We start from the raw sequence: 14,733 nt of genomic DNA on the forward strand, positions 1-14,733 counted from the left end.
CATTATCATACATATCCTAAGAGGCAGTGGTTGAAGTGAGACAGTATGCGGTGGTATGCCATACCGCCTCTGATTTTTCAGTGATCAAGACATACCGTCACTGGAGAATGGATGCTAAATATCTTTAATAAATCTATTTTTAAACACAGTAATTGACGAATAGCTTCGCACGTAAAAAGAAATTACTTCTTATGTAGAAACAGTATCGAAGGTGACAACACCGATGTTTTTGTTACCTTTTTTCCAACCATTTGTTTTTAAAATGAGATGTCTTCAGAGAAGTTTATCTAGTTTATATTTTGATCTGCCATATTTAATGTTTCTTTCTTATGTATGTGTGTGTCTTCTTGTCTCAATGCATATAAATGTAATATTTTTAGCATGGGTGGAGTTAGGGGTTATCTGCTATAAAGGGCGGATCTTCCGAGGTTTTGGAATACCCCTCAGTCGAGTCGGGGTTCCGGTAGTTTTTCCGCAGGAAAATAATATAAAAACTCGCTTTTTGAGTCTTTCGTGTACAATTCTGTGTAATACAACATAAGGGGATATGTTTTTATCTTTTTTTCAGAGAATTGTTGGCGGGGGATCAAAGTCTCTCCATGCTTCTCCCTCCCGTAACTGCAGAGAAACTCTCCAGTGGGTTCTAGTCATTGTGTAAATAGAAATACAATCTTTCAGGCAACATACCCTCACTGTATTTCAACATTTAGATAGCCGGTATGTTGAGTCTTAATCGAAATAAAACATACCGCCTCTGCTTTTTTTTCTTTTCATTTCGAACACTGCTAAGAGGTGAATGGAGGTCCTAATTTTTGCGAAAAATTGAGTATCTCAAGAGCCGTTCAGCTCAAGGAGCTGAAATTCAGTATATTTCACAGCCTTGTTTTATTACACAAGTGTAAACTCTTTAGTAAATAGGAAGGAGTAGAGATGCGCACGAGACGAGTCGAGACAGGATTTTCCTGACAAAATTCGAGTCAAGGAACGGCTCTTCCAATAGGGAAATATACATTTTTCGAGTCGAGACATCGCTTTTACAGCACATTTTCGAGTCGAGACAGCCACAAATCTTGTCTCGTGCGCATCTCTAGGAAGGAGGGCGTGGATCATGTGTCAGAGTTGATTACGATGGGTTTTGGTGGGTGGTGAGTCAGAATGAATCATGGTGGGTGGTGGGTTAGTGAGTCAAGTTTTCATTGAGCCATACCATCTCTGCTGGGTTTTTCCCATGCGTTACCACTGGTGAAATTTTTTAAGTTATGAAAATACATATATCTGTTGATGTTTCTTTCTTTATTAAAGTTTGTAGCGTTCCTTTTGTGCATCGAGGCTATATGAGACGTAGACCTATATTTTAAGGTGGAATTGGAATCTAATATACTGTAAATGCGTTCAAATTTCAAAGCTCTCCTATCGGGAATCGAACACGGGCCATGCATCCTAAAGACGCGTGTGCAAGCCACTAGACCAGCGGAGAGGATTTACATATATTGAGGAAAAACTATATATCTGTTGATTATTTATTAAAGTTTGTAGCGTTCCTTTTGTGCATCGAGGTTATATAAGATGTAGACCTATATTTTAAGGTGGAATTGGAATCCGATCCACTGTAAATACTAAATACTCTAATGATAATTCAATTTAATATAGAAAAATGATATGCAGATAAACATCTATTAAATTGTATACATATGAACATTTTCTTTACGAACTCTGTATGTGTTTGTGTAGTATTCAATTGTAATTATGATATAATAAATTATACCATAAATCATGATATTTGTAAATTGAACACTAAGTTATTTGTGAATGAGCACCTACTTTATATACCGTACAAAAATAGAACAAGAAATTACAATAAGTGAGATGGCATATGATAAGTTACATGTTAAATACACTTATTTTTGAAGTAATATTTCCTTCTTCTTTACTATAATATCACTGAAAAAATAATAATAATTTTATAAGAATATTTTGAATTATATAGTAATGTGTTTAATTTTTATCATTTGTACTGTCTAATAGGTATATAATACATTTTTTTCTTATATTTAATTTTGCAGCAAAGGCGGACCCGATATCAAAGGCATCAGTGGTACACATTACATCAACCACAAAATAGTTACATCCAAGAACCTATTAGAAACCCATGGCACCAAACAACATCCAAGAACACCAATCAGAAAAGTAAGTTATTCTTTTTTAAGTACGCGTACTATTTTTTAAAATGTGAATTGTTTTATCTGCTTAAAAAGTATTCAAATATCATTCTAATGTATATGCCAGATTTAAAATTATTTATTGGTCAATTAATTCACTAATTGTTGACTGAAAAAAAAAACTTTTCGAGTAATTGTATTAAGATAATAATTATTTTTCCTGCCATTCCAGGTAGTGTAGTTTTTAGCGCACGCGTTTTTGGTACTTGGGGTCTTGTGTAGATTTCCGGCAAGAGAGTTTGAAAGTGGTTCGAATTCCATCTTAATCTGTAGGTCCACGTCTCATATATCATCGGTGTTAAAAAGAGACACTGCTCCAATTAACCAACCTAGTCTTTTTTTTTTTCGATGTTACTTCTAGGCTATACTGCATTGGCCTAGTTTTCATCCATACCATATTCAGAATTAATTGGAGAAACAAATAACATAAAAATGCGAAATTCGTTTAACTGTTTCACTATAAACTTCACAAAATTAAACTTTTTATATTTCAATGTGTTTGCACTAATACAGTCTGCATAGACTTTTTCGGGGTTGCTCCCAATTTTTCACTTCATCATTTAATTATATAAGACATTTATTTGTATTTCGCATGCGTGGCTATTATCTTACTCAGCGTAAAAGCATCGAATATTAAAATACAATTTCCTAAAATATTGTTAAAGTTTTAAAAAACATATTACAAACTATGAGTTACACCGTCAACGTTTTTCCTCAGAAATCTATTTGAGAATTGCTTTTGACACTTTTGAATTATACTTGCAACATACGTATACAATAATTTAGCAGTATGTATTGAAGTATATACACATCATTTTCTCATTAAGTTATTCTTCAACTACAAACTCTCAAGTATTGTAGACTGACTATAAAATCTGTGCTAAGTGTCAAAAATAGAAAAGTTTGGTTTAATGTCAAATTGTGGGCTATGTGCCTAACACTGCTCAGTGAACAATGGGCTCTCTAATATTTACTGTGGAAGTAATTCAAATAATCCCCAGAAGAATGCGCGTGGGTATATGTCCCATCAGATCTGAAGTAACATCTGGGCTGTTTACTCAATATTTCCGTTTTGGCACTTAGCACGAATTTTATATTCAGTCTACAATTGTTTTTTGTGAGTGCGTCTGCCCAAGTTTCCTATATGTCCAGGATCTCTCGCCCACTTGAGTCGAACTTGTCCTCTGTATGGGTGGCTATGGGAAAGGGGCACTCATAAGAGGACCCAAAATATTTTATCCAGGGTTGCTTATGGATTACGCACTTGTAAGAATGTATTCTTTATATATATATATATATATATATATATATATATACATTATTGAATAATCAACAATATTATTTATCACAATAATACATCTGCTATGTTACTATAGTATCAATTATGTTTCATATCATATTTTGTACTAATGACCTCATCTACATATGGTGTTTACTATTTTAATTGTTGCCCATTATTTATGTCAGCTATTAATATGGTGTCAACGTTACAAGGAGCATTACTTTTTTTTTGTATTTTGATGGTGCATATTGTGAATTTTAAATTAGTGTCTTGGAACATCCTAACGTGTCAAAATTATTACAGGTAGATAAAATGTGTATATTTGAGGAACATGGTTATAGTTCTTTAGATATTTGAATTTTGTATATTCTACAATTCAAACAAATTCATTCCTATTGACTTGAACGTTACACCTCTTTCAGCTTCGAGCCTACGAGATGTTAACCTTCTTAATCTGAACCACGTGTACTCTTAGCAGGAATCGAATCCGAACCAAAAGAGATAAATTGAGTCATTTAGTCATGAGTGAGTTCAGTGAAGCTGTAGTCATGAGGGAAATAAGTTACATAATTGATAAACAAAAATACATTCACTGACAAAAGAAAAAAAAGCACCAATAAGGAATCGTTCAATTCGACTGCATTTAGATAGATGTGTAGCGCTATGGAATATGTGTAAACAATTAGAGTGGAAAGATTGAGAACATCACGAATAGCCACCAGAGGGCAGTAATGTTAACAGTAAGGAGTTCACAGGACAAGATGAATAACATAGAGTAATGATATAGTATAAGAGGTTTCAGCTGCTCTTCCCGCTGAAACTAAGTTACGTGAATGGAAACTGTGGCACTGCCATTCAAAGGAGTTGGGTACCACGAACTACTAAAAGCAAGAGCGAATCAAATCATTCGGAGTGCGTGAGTCTAATAGAATTAGCCAATGATACAATTAGTTACTGCCATTAGCAGACGATGCAGTTAGTTACGACTCTTGCCGGCAGTATCGCTGATATCACTTTCGTTGCATTGTGGGGAAGATTTGAACTTCCATTAGTTATATAAGAAATGGTGCATCAGGATGATCAGTGATGAATAACGTGTTAGTCACCTGTAAAGCGTGAGAGAGTGAGAGTGAGTCAGCACAGCGCTTCAGGGTCGAGAAATACACTTAATGTCTCGCCGCCACATTAGAACAGTATTACCAACATTGGTGGCTTTCGAAAGGGGCTGCATTGTGGGGTTGCGCGAAGCCGGCTGGGCGTTTCGTGCGATTGCCAGACATGTGGGGCATTCTGATGTTATTGTATCTTGATGTTGGGGCCAGTGAATATGTGAAAGCGCCAATGCACGACGTGAAGGTTCCGGTCGACCACGACATGCCGTAACACGAAAGGATCGTCGCAGTTTGCATGAAGCAATCCGTAACCCTGGACATCTGCGCCTGCCATCTGGACACATATAGTGAACTCTCTAAAACGCACTGTTATCCCGCACGTGTCTCGATCACTGGCATCAGCTGGATTGCGGGTGCACCGTCCCCTGCATAGGTTGCCATTAACACTAGTGCATAAATGACAGCATGTGAAGTGGTGTCGCACTTGAGTAGCATGAAATCTTCATGCAACGGATCGTCTTCAATGATTAAGCTCACTTCTGTATTGCGACAGATGGCCATCGTGTGCGTGTGTAGTGGCGCCGGGGAAAGAGGTCACATCCAGCCAATATTGTGGAACGGTACACCGGCGTTACTCCTGGAATCATTGTATGGGAAACCATCGCGTATGATCTTCGGTCACATCTCGTAGTCATTCGTGGAACTTAGACGGAAGAGCGATACGTTGGTGAGATTCTGTATGCGCATATGTTACCTCTCCTGGGAAAGTACGTTGGTACAATCTTTTGATAAGACAATGCTCGGCTTCATATGGCACTGTATTCTATGAACTGTCTATGCCATGTTGAAGTTTTCCCCTGGCCAGCAAGATCACCTGATCTTTCCCCAATTGAACATGTTTGGGACCAGCTGTGTAGACATCTCTGCGCCACTGCCGATCTGCAGGATCTCGAGGCACAGTTACAGCAGTTATGGATTGACTTGATTTAGTCAACAATGCGACGACTCTACGACACATTTCCAAGCCTCATCAACACATGTATTCGTCCCCGAGGGATTATTACTACTTAGTGATATGCAACATGTATCAAGCTCGCACACCAAACCTGTTGTCGAATTGATCTGATATTGTGACCATTATGACAAAATTGTATGGTTTTGAAACCCGTGAATTTCATTCCCTCCATTCCTTCTGGGTGCTGCTTCTTTTTTTTTTCAGTGAGTGTATTATCCAACCCCACTACCCTTACAGAAGAAAATAACAACTGTTGGAGAATTTATAGCCCAGCATTGTAATAGCTATGTGTAAATTCATGTAGAAATGTATGGATTTTATGTAATACCTAGCAAATATTTAACTTATTTTCCAGCACAAGAACCAGATTACAGATCCGTATATACTACATGGTCGGCGTGGTCTCGTTGTAATCGAAGATGTGTCCAAGTGAGGGAGAGAAGTTGTTTAATACCTAAAATATGTGGAAACGCTGTACTTAAGGTAAAAATCTTTCTGCTTGAGTTTTCAAAATTATACGATGTTATATTTTGATAGACATCGTATAACCTTTAATTTCATTCGATAAATTTTATACATAATTGCATAATTGGATTCTGCTGTATATTAAGGTTGCCACATTTTAGCAGAGGAAAAAAAAAAAAAGATTTTTAGAAAAGAGAGGAAGGTGTGTGATATTTAGAATTTAAATATAATAATCACATATATGGTTTCACATTATTGTTATTAAGTATTCTGCTTTTTGGCAGGTCCTGGGACTAATACTTTTTTTTTTTGGGGGTGGGCGTGGAAGTGGGGATGGAAATGTTTCTTCCACTTTCCTTGATCTTCAGCTTCATCTTTTAATTCCCAATATTTTCTTCTATGTTTCCAATCATCAATCAATTGAGGGGCTTAGTGGAAAAGAGGCGTATCCCACATTTGAATGTTTTAGAGAAACAGAAGGTTTTGCGTTGCAACTGACAAAAGTTTTACTATGGAAGAAAAGTACATAAATATAACAATACATATTAGAAGAAGGTCTGATATGTTTCAGAAAAAATCACCATGTATCTTACATCTTATCTTTAAGAAGAAATAAACATAATATATGCACATGATCATGGTTACCAAACCAATACGAGCTTTCTATATTAATGAAACAAAATGAAAGTTCAATACGCGAATATTGATGTAACACACAGAATAACACAACAGTTAGACCATGTTCGTCTCTGCCAATAATGTTCACGTACTCCACCCAGTAAAAAAAAAAAATCACACATGTTCGTATTGCCACTCAAATAACATAGTTTCGAGAACAAAAATTTTTCCTTCGTACGGTAGCACTCTAATATGCTAGAACCGAACACACTGTAAACACAACATTGCAGACGAGTATAATACACATTATATTTCACAATAAACCATTACTCAGGGCACAGTACTCGCGTCTTTGAAGAGACACTTCACTTTATACAATCACTCGATATCGCTACTGTCAATATCATCTACCTCTGCGTGGTTTGCGTTGTCATTGTTCCATTTTAGAGATCTATAATATTCGTGGTGGATGGGTGGAATGTGGTTTAACATGCTCATTAGATTATCATACTTAGGTTTCTGAATAGGCCTTTCTTCCGGATACTTGGATACCAAAACCATATCTTGCAGAGAGCGCGGTCGTCCTCTTTCTCGCTTCAAACTTAGAGTAGTCGAAGGCTCACATGTCGAGTATGTGTATTTTACCTGGACTAGTTGGCTGCCTTTCAGAAATTTCATGCTAGTCGCTGCTCTCATATTAAAGACTTTTCCATCTTCTGTTTTCTTGATAATGTCAGAACAGATGTCAACGCTGATACAACCTTCATGTCTTCTGTTGTCATTTCGATAACTTGAAATGGTTTCTTTTTGCGTGCTGTCTTTATCAGAGTGGCCCATTGAGCGGGGGTGTTCACAGATTGTGTTTTCCTTTTCGCTCTCTCAATAATACCGAAATCAGCATCGCAGGGGAGAAATGTGTGGCCAGGAACCAAAAATCAATGTTCTATTGTCTGGAGGTCAGTGACGGCTAACAAATACAGCCAGAGTCCCATAATGACAGAATTTTTATTTTGCCCGACGCACGAATCACTATACACTATTAAATTACGTTTGTTGCGAATATCCTCTGGTAGGGGCATTATCACTCGAAGAATACAGCTTCCAATTTCATCACTACCACGAGAAGCTACAGATTCTGGCCAGACACACATAACTGCAGAATCGTCATGACATAAATAGAACCCAAAACAATATGTCTACAACTGCCGCAAATAGAAAACAGTTTCCGTGCTTATCATCGGTGTTGGAAGTGCTTGTTCCAGATCCATAGCAACAACTATAGTGCTGCTATTAATATATTTGCATTCCTGTTTTGCATTTCTCAAAGATTGGTAGGCTGCTTCGGCTTTACGAATGTGTATATGATATTCAGATGGTCTAGGTTCTACATGTAGCATCGAATCACAAGTTTTGCATGTGTCGGTGCTTGGCATTTTAAATGCCATGTTAAATTCATTATTGAACACATATCGATATGTATGTAATTTCACTGGACCGATTTCTCTTTCTTCACATTGTTTTACATACAAATCGTACATTTGTTGCACAGAATGCACCGAAACTATATATGAACGTTCAGGGTTTGCATCTCTGCTGTAGTGAGAACGGTATCTTGGAAACGACCTAATATGATTCCTGGCAATATCTAGTTTTTCTTCCGAAATAGCATGGGGGCGGTTGTGATGTTTACCTCGACAGTCTTCTTTGGGAGAATGCAACGGTTTGGTAGGCATATCATTTGTATGTGTTCTCGATTCACCACGGGCTGTACGCAGTCTACCATGGGCATTGCAGAATGCTTGCTTGCATACATTAACTTCCATTCCTGATGATGAACGAAGAACATAATGAAAAGTATTGGCGCGCCTGGAGACATTTACATTTTTCCTGTCTTTAATGTACACACGTTCACATTCTGACCTCTTGATTAGTCCAAAAAGATAGGCATTTTGAGTGTTGAAATCATGCATGTTGTAAAACGAAATGAAAATATTATCTTTGGTTTCAGAATCGATATCCTTCATATATCTACACCACTCGGTTTTACAACACCTCACATCACTTCGCATTTCATCCGGTACTTCCTTACCTGTGCGTCCAACGTAACTCTTTCCTGCGTTCCTCTTACGCTTACGTTCATTATCCTTCCATTTGTCTTCGTTTCGTTGTCTCTTTCGTGGTTTAACAGGGGAATTTCCCAGACTAGACTTACTTTCGACGTCCTGCACACAGCCATTATTACTTTCAACAGCAACATGTATCAGCGGTCACACTTGGCTGATTTCTAGACTTACAACCAATGACAGATAGTGTTATATTACCACAAACTCACAATATAGCTGGAAGCGGGATACGTCATTTTCCACTCAAGAGTTGCAGCTGAAAGGGGATACGTCATTTTTCCACTAACATTTTTGACACAAAAATTTCCTCATTTTCGTCCTACGCTTATGGGATCCACAGTATACGGAGCTGAGTCATAACACTTCTTCTCAATATACCGGATAGTTCCATGTATCCAAATATGTAAATATCTCGATTTTCCAAATTTTGTGGGATACGCCCCTTTTCCACTAAGCCCCTCAATTGTGTACTCCTCGCTTGCCTTCCATCTTTCCTTCTATGGCAATACAATTGAAGAAGACAATTTCTTCGCAAGATATATTCAATCCAATTGGCCTTCTTACTAAGGATGCTGGGTACTCTTCACTTCCATCCCTTTTTTTAAACATCTTCGTTTTTCACTCTTTCTGTCCACTTTATCTTCATCTTCCTCGAATACCACATTTCGAAGCTCTCTAAATATTTCTTCTCTATAACTTTCGTAATGTCTCTAAATGTTCTTCTGAACCAAGCAGTCCAATAGACTATACATAGAACGTGACCAACTTCGTCCTTAATCCAGCTAGTGAAGAATGATATTTTCTTGTTGAATGCTTCTTTGGCTATGGAAATTATTGAGCTGATCTCTTTGGAGCAATAAGCTGGTCTTTCGTCAAAATATTTCCCAGATACTTGAAATTCTCGACCTCTTCAAGTTATCTTTGTTCTACTCTGACTCGTAACGACGCATTTCTACGGGATATTCTCATGACTTTCGATTTTTCGATGTTGGTTTCCATTCTATATAGTTTACGAGTGGCAACTATTTTGTCAAATTTCATTATTTCTTCACTAGGGTGACCAGACGTACTGTTTCTCGCAGTACAGTAGTTTTTTAAAGAGCTGTCCTGCGTATTGCGAAGACTCCTAGAAAATCGAGTTTTTAAAAATGTCCTCCGAAATGTCCTGAGTTAACTTATTTGCAACATTTTAATGCTTCATTCTTTCTTCACATTTTGAATTACAATGATGAACAGTTCTTTTCTTAAATGATGAACCGCTGTTTTTTTCAAACACTCTTCAAGATTAGGAAGGAGAACCATAACAAACCATTGTTTTGCAATACATTGTTTTTACTCAGAAGGCCTTGTTAGATGTCGGTAAGGCAGGAAAGGTTTCTTCTTAAGAGTTATGATAGTGATGCTAATCAAGTTAATGTAGTTTCCTCTTGCCAGTCTACATTCCTTAAAATGATCCCACACTCCGAAAATCGATAAAGAAAAAAGTTCTTAGCCCTGCAAGAACTTTCACTGTACGTTCATAAAAATAAACCACGTTGCCATTAATTAAAGTATTCGAAGTTGTATTGAATTCTTTCAATATTTTTGTTCAGTACTTTTTTTTTTTTTTTTTTTAACAAAAATGAATGATTAACTTAGGTTAACGTTAAATGAAATAAGGACATGCATATTGGAGATGCAGTAAACTATTATATATAAATTAAATAAGGGTATGCGTATTGCCTACGCAGTAAACTATGATATACTATTATATTTTTATCCTACTTTTCGCTCGTCAGAATCTGGCCACCCTATTCTTTACGTATCTGTTCCATGTACTTTTCTTTGGCTTTGTCCGTGTCTCTTCTCGACTTATTATTCAGTCTTCTGTATTCTTTAATGTTTGTAGTTTTCGCCCTTCTTCGTTCCTCCATCTTCTTAACATCGCTTTAGTTATCCATGGTTTTGTTGGTGCTCTTTCCAGCATTCCAATGTTATTGTGGAGTGTGTCTACTAGAACTTGTTTAACTCTTCCCAACTGTTTTCGACATTGCCTACCAAACCGCCCATTGCACATAATTTTTCTTCAATCTCTTCTTTCACATCATTGTGACATTCATTTTTACTGAAAATGGGGTAGTTTCATTAAAAGTCATTGCAACAAATAAAAAACAAAATAATATATTACAATTCCCAGTGGGAGCTCATGTGGTTCAGGTCTCACGTTAAACTCTAGGTAATTGTCTATATAGCCTCAAAATTGAAAAGAACGGTAAACTCAAATTCCATTAAACAATACACAAATCTTTGTTGCCTTTTAATTGTATTTTAATGTATACTTTGCATCTCCTAACAGTTCCACGTTCTTTTTTATACTCTTAAAAGATCATTGCAGGATATATCAAAATTCACAACGGCTTAAAGTTATGGTTTTGTTAGTTTCATAGTAACTTCTCTTCCTGACATCACGCTCGATCGAAACTACGATATATGATCGAGACGGCGTTGGCAAACAAATACTAAGATGCTAAAACCAACTTATTTGCAGACACGACTGGAGTGTCGGTTAGGTAGGAGATAAATACGCAAATGTTGCATTTTCTCTCTGAATACTGTTACATCATTGGGTTGCGTTATTAATAGTGTGTGAGAAATCAATTCCTCTTTTAAAAAATCGCACTAACATGTAAAAAACATTTTCAAAGTGTCCAGAACTATCATTTCTTTTATTTAAAAAAAAAACGAAAGAAATCATTTAACGGGAAAAATAAAAACCTATAACGTAAAACGTACAAGAAAAACACAAAACTTAAGGGAAAACATACGGTCCCACTTATTTTTCTCTCTACTGTATATATAAAATTCTCACGTACCGTATATGATTTTATGTGCAATGCAACTTCCTCTGAACCAGAATCATGCCATCTAATCAGAGTGGTAGAGCGCTAACCTCTGGTGTATGGGGTCCCGGGTTCGATTTCAGCTAGCGCCAAGTCAGCTTTTTGATGGACAAACAGTGTGCGTAGGATTTCTCAGGGTTCTTCCGTTTTCTCCCACTTTTGGTCATTCTACTGTTACCATCCATCTCATCATTACCATCTCCCTTAGCGTCAGTGCACAAAAATGGGACGTTAAAAAAAAATCCAATGAACTGACTTGTTTGTTAATGAGCTTTTTGCTTCACAATATTGCATATTCGGAAATCTTGTCCATTTTATTCACTATTTCATGTTACCTTCTGCTTGGAATACTTAACCCTTTTTAAATCTGGCAGGACTTTCAATCATCCTGAACCGTTAATTAGTTGTCCTATACTTTATGAATAGCCTGTACACTACGTCATACATTGCCTTAGTAGTAATGATGGGCAAAACGGATTTTATAAAAACTGGAAACCGGTTTCTAGAAAAACCGAAACCCAAAAAACCGACATTTCGGTTTTTCACCGAACCCGGTTTCGGCTTTCTCCAAAAACCGGTTCTTTTTCACAAAAACCGGTTTCGGGTTTCTCCAAAACCAGTTTCGGTGAAAACTGTTTTGGGAAAAAAACAAAACTATTCTCTGGAAACCGGAGAACAACGAAACCTATTTTGGTCAGAAATAGAACCAGTTTTAAAAAAATTGAAACCGGTTTTGAAGAAAACCAATAAAAGTTTCGGTAAAAACCGAACCGGTTTTGGCGAAAAACGGTTTTTAAATTTTCGAAACCCGGTTTCGTTTTTTGTAGAAACCGAAAAACCGGTTTTTGTACCCACCACTATTTAGTACTTATTTTGCGGGAATTATGTTAGTTCGTACAAGTTCTCAGTGTTGTATTGGTGGTGTGGATCTCGGTGAATGAATGATCTGGCTGTTCTGTTACTTCCTCAGTCTTCTCTGGAAACAGAGTAAAAGGTGGTAACTGTGTCATGCGAAGTTTCGACATTGCCTAAGACACTGTATATTCTCATTTCTTACCATACTGCGCACATTTATTGCAGAGTGAGAGAAGTTTGTTTTGATGATAGTTTCACGAAAAAAGAACAGCGATATTGCATATAGAAGAAAAATCCTATATTGCAACTCTACCTCACATTAAGTTATACATCCATGTCTCATATACTCTTGGCGCTGGAAAGGAACGTTAAAATTGAAATCAACTAATTTGTCCTATAGTACTACGAGTACTAGGGGTTGCCCAAGGGACAACAGAAGACAACATTTTCATGACGAAATACGAGACAAGACAGAGATCTTCCAGTAGTAACAAATATACTTTCAGAGACGAGATATCACTTTCACGATATCTTTAGGAGATAAGGCAGCTTCAATTCCTGTCTTATGAACAAACCTAAGTACCACCTTCTCCTCTATTCTGATTTTATTTTAAACTTAGCTAGTGCATAATTTTGAATACAAGTTTTACTAGTCAGTTTTATATTATAAGGTGCGTGAATGTTGAAGTTATCATGTAATTATATCTTTCTTTCTTTCCTTGTAGGAGGAAAGATCTTGTCGTGGCAAAAGATGTCGGAAGAAACCATTTCACGTTGTCCAACCTGGCCACTTAACCAGCAGAGACACAGATAAGCGTATATTACTGAATTACGACAGCAAAGTGTATGGCAAATGGTCAAAATGGTCACCTTGTACAAGATCATGTTACACGCTACGATACAGGTACAAGTCATAATTTGTTCTTCATATTTCTAAATTACTAGGACACGGGTGCTGAAATAGGAAGCAAAGGATATATTATATCTCTGCAAATTATAATACACAATTATTCCAGACGTTTATTTTTTTTATCCTGTTTATTGTGTTAATTAACAAGTAGAATGTCTGGCATTGTTAGTGTCACGGACGCTCATCAATATCATCGTTAAACTTCGTCCGTGATTATACTTTTAATTCAATATTCTTCAAAAAACGGGGGAATGGGATTTAGATTTCTGGGCTTTCGGCATCTAAGGTTATTTAGCCCTTCACGTTTTGAGGGATGACGTCCCTCGACGAGCAAACAATCCGGGGAAAGGGAAGGAAGAAAACGGCCTGGGACCTATAAGTTAGGTACCACCCCGGCATTTGCCTGGTGTGAATGAGGAAAACCCAGGAAATCGTTTTACACTTTTTCGACCGAGTGCCCCCACCGGGAATCGAACCCGGGACCGCTCGCACCGGAGGCGAGAGCGTTAGCGACTACGCCACGCGGGGCCACTCTTCAAAAAACATTCAACAAACAGGAAAAAAATAAAAATAAAAGAATAAAAAATAAAATATAAATAAATAAATATTTCAAAACTAAATTGTGATTAATTAATAAATTCTTTATCTATAAAACTGCTATGTAATTTCATCTTTAAAATCGTTGCCAAGCACTAAAATCAGCTAGCTTTCGCAATTCAACATGTAATATCCATGCATTGACAAATATGATGACAAAAGTAAATTTCAAAGGTTCACATCTTTACGTATTTCACCACAAGTACAAAAAGTTCCATAACCTAATCTCAAATTAAGTAACAAAACTACCGGGCTTTTCCAAAGTCAAAGCAGTAATAGCTTCGAAAACATATATATATATATATATATATATATATATATATATATATATATATATATATATATATATATATATATATATATATATATATATATATATATATATATATAACACCTTGTTATTAATATAAATCATATTGTTAATCTAAACAACATCAATAAAAAAAGTGTTGTCATATTTGTCAATGCCTAATCATAAATCAATGCTTTAAAAAATTCAAATAAACACTACTAATCAAAATTACACGCATTAAAAACATTCCCCACAAATCCTATTCTTTTATTTCAACCAAAGTAATTAATCACAAATTTATTAATATACAAACTTATCAATATCTAAATCATTAAAAAAAATTAATTATTACTATAACACCTCTTA

General features: G+C 36.3%; 1 protein-coding gene and 1 non-coding gene across 2 annotated transcripts in view; one reads left to right on the forward strand and one right to left on the reverse strand.

The window, feature by feature from the left end:
- LOC145686515 (uncharacterized) overlaps positions 1-14,733 on the forward strand; it is a 170,127-nt gene that overhangs the window by 133,456 nt on the left and 21,938 nt on the right. Inside the window, exons 2-4 of the mRNA XM_081759902.1 lie at positions 2,064-2,187; positions 5,984-6,111; positions 13,294-13,472. Coding sequence (XP_081616028.1) covers positions 2,064-2,187; positions 5,984-6,111; positions 13,294-13,472 — 431 coding nt within the window. The remainder of the gene's footprint in view (positions 1-2,063; positions 2,188-5,983; positions 6,112-13,293; positions 13,473-14,733) is intronic.
- Positions 13,934-14,007, reverse strand: TRNAR-CCG (transfer RNA arginine (anticodon CCG)). Its single transcript has one exon. It is a non-coding gene; the product is annotated as a tRNA-Arg (tRNA).

This window comes from Thermobia domestica, chromosome 5 (assembly GCF_964235325.1).
Source record: "Thermobia domestica chromosome 5, izTheDome1.hap1.1, whole genome shotgun sequence".
NCBI lineage: Eukaryota > Metazoa > Arthropoda > Insecta > Zygentoma > Lepismatidae > Thermobia > Thermobia domestica.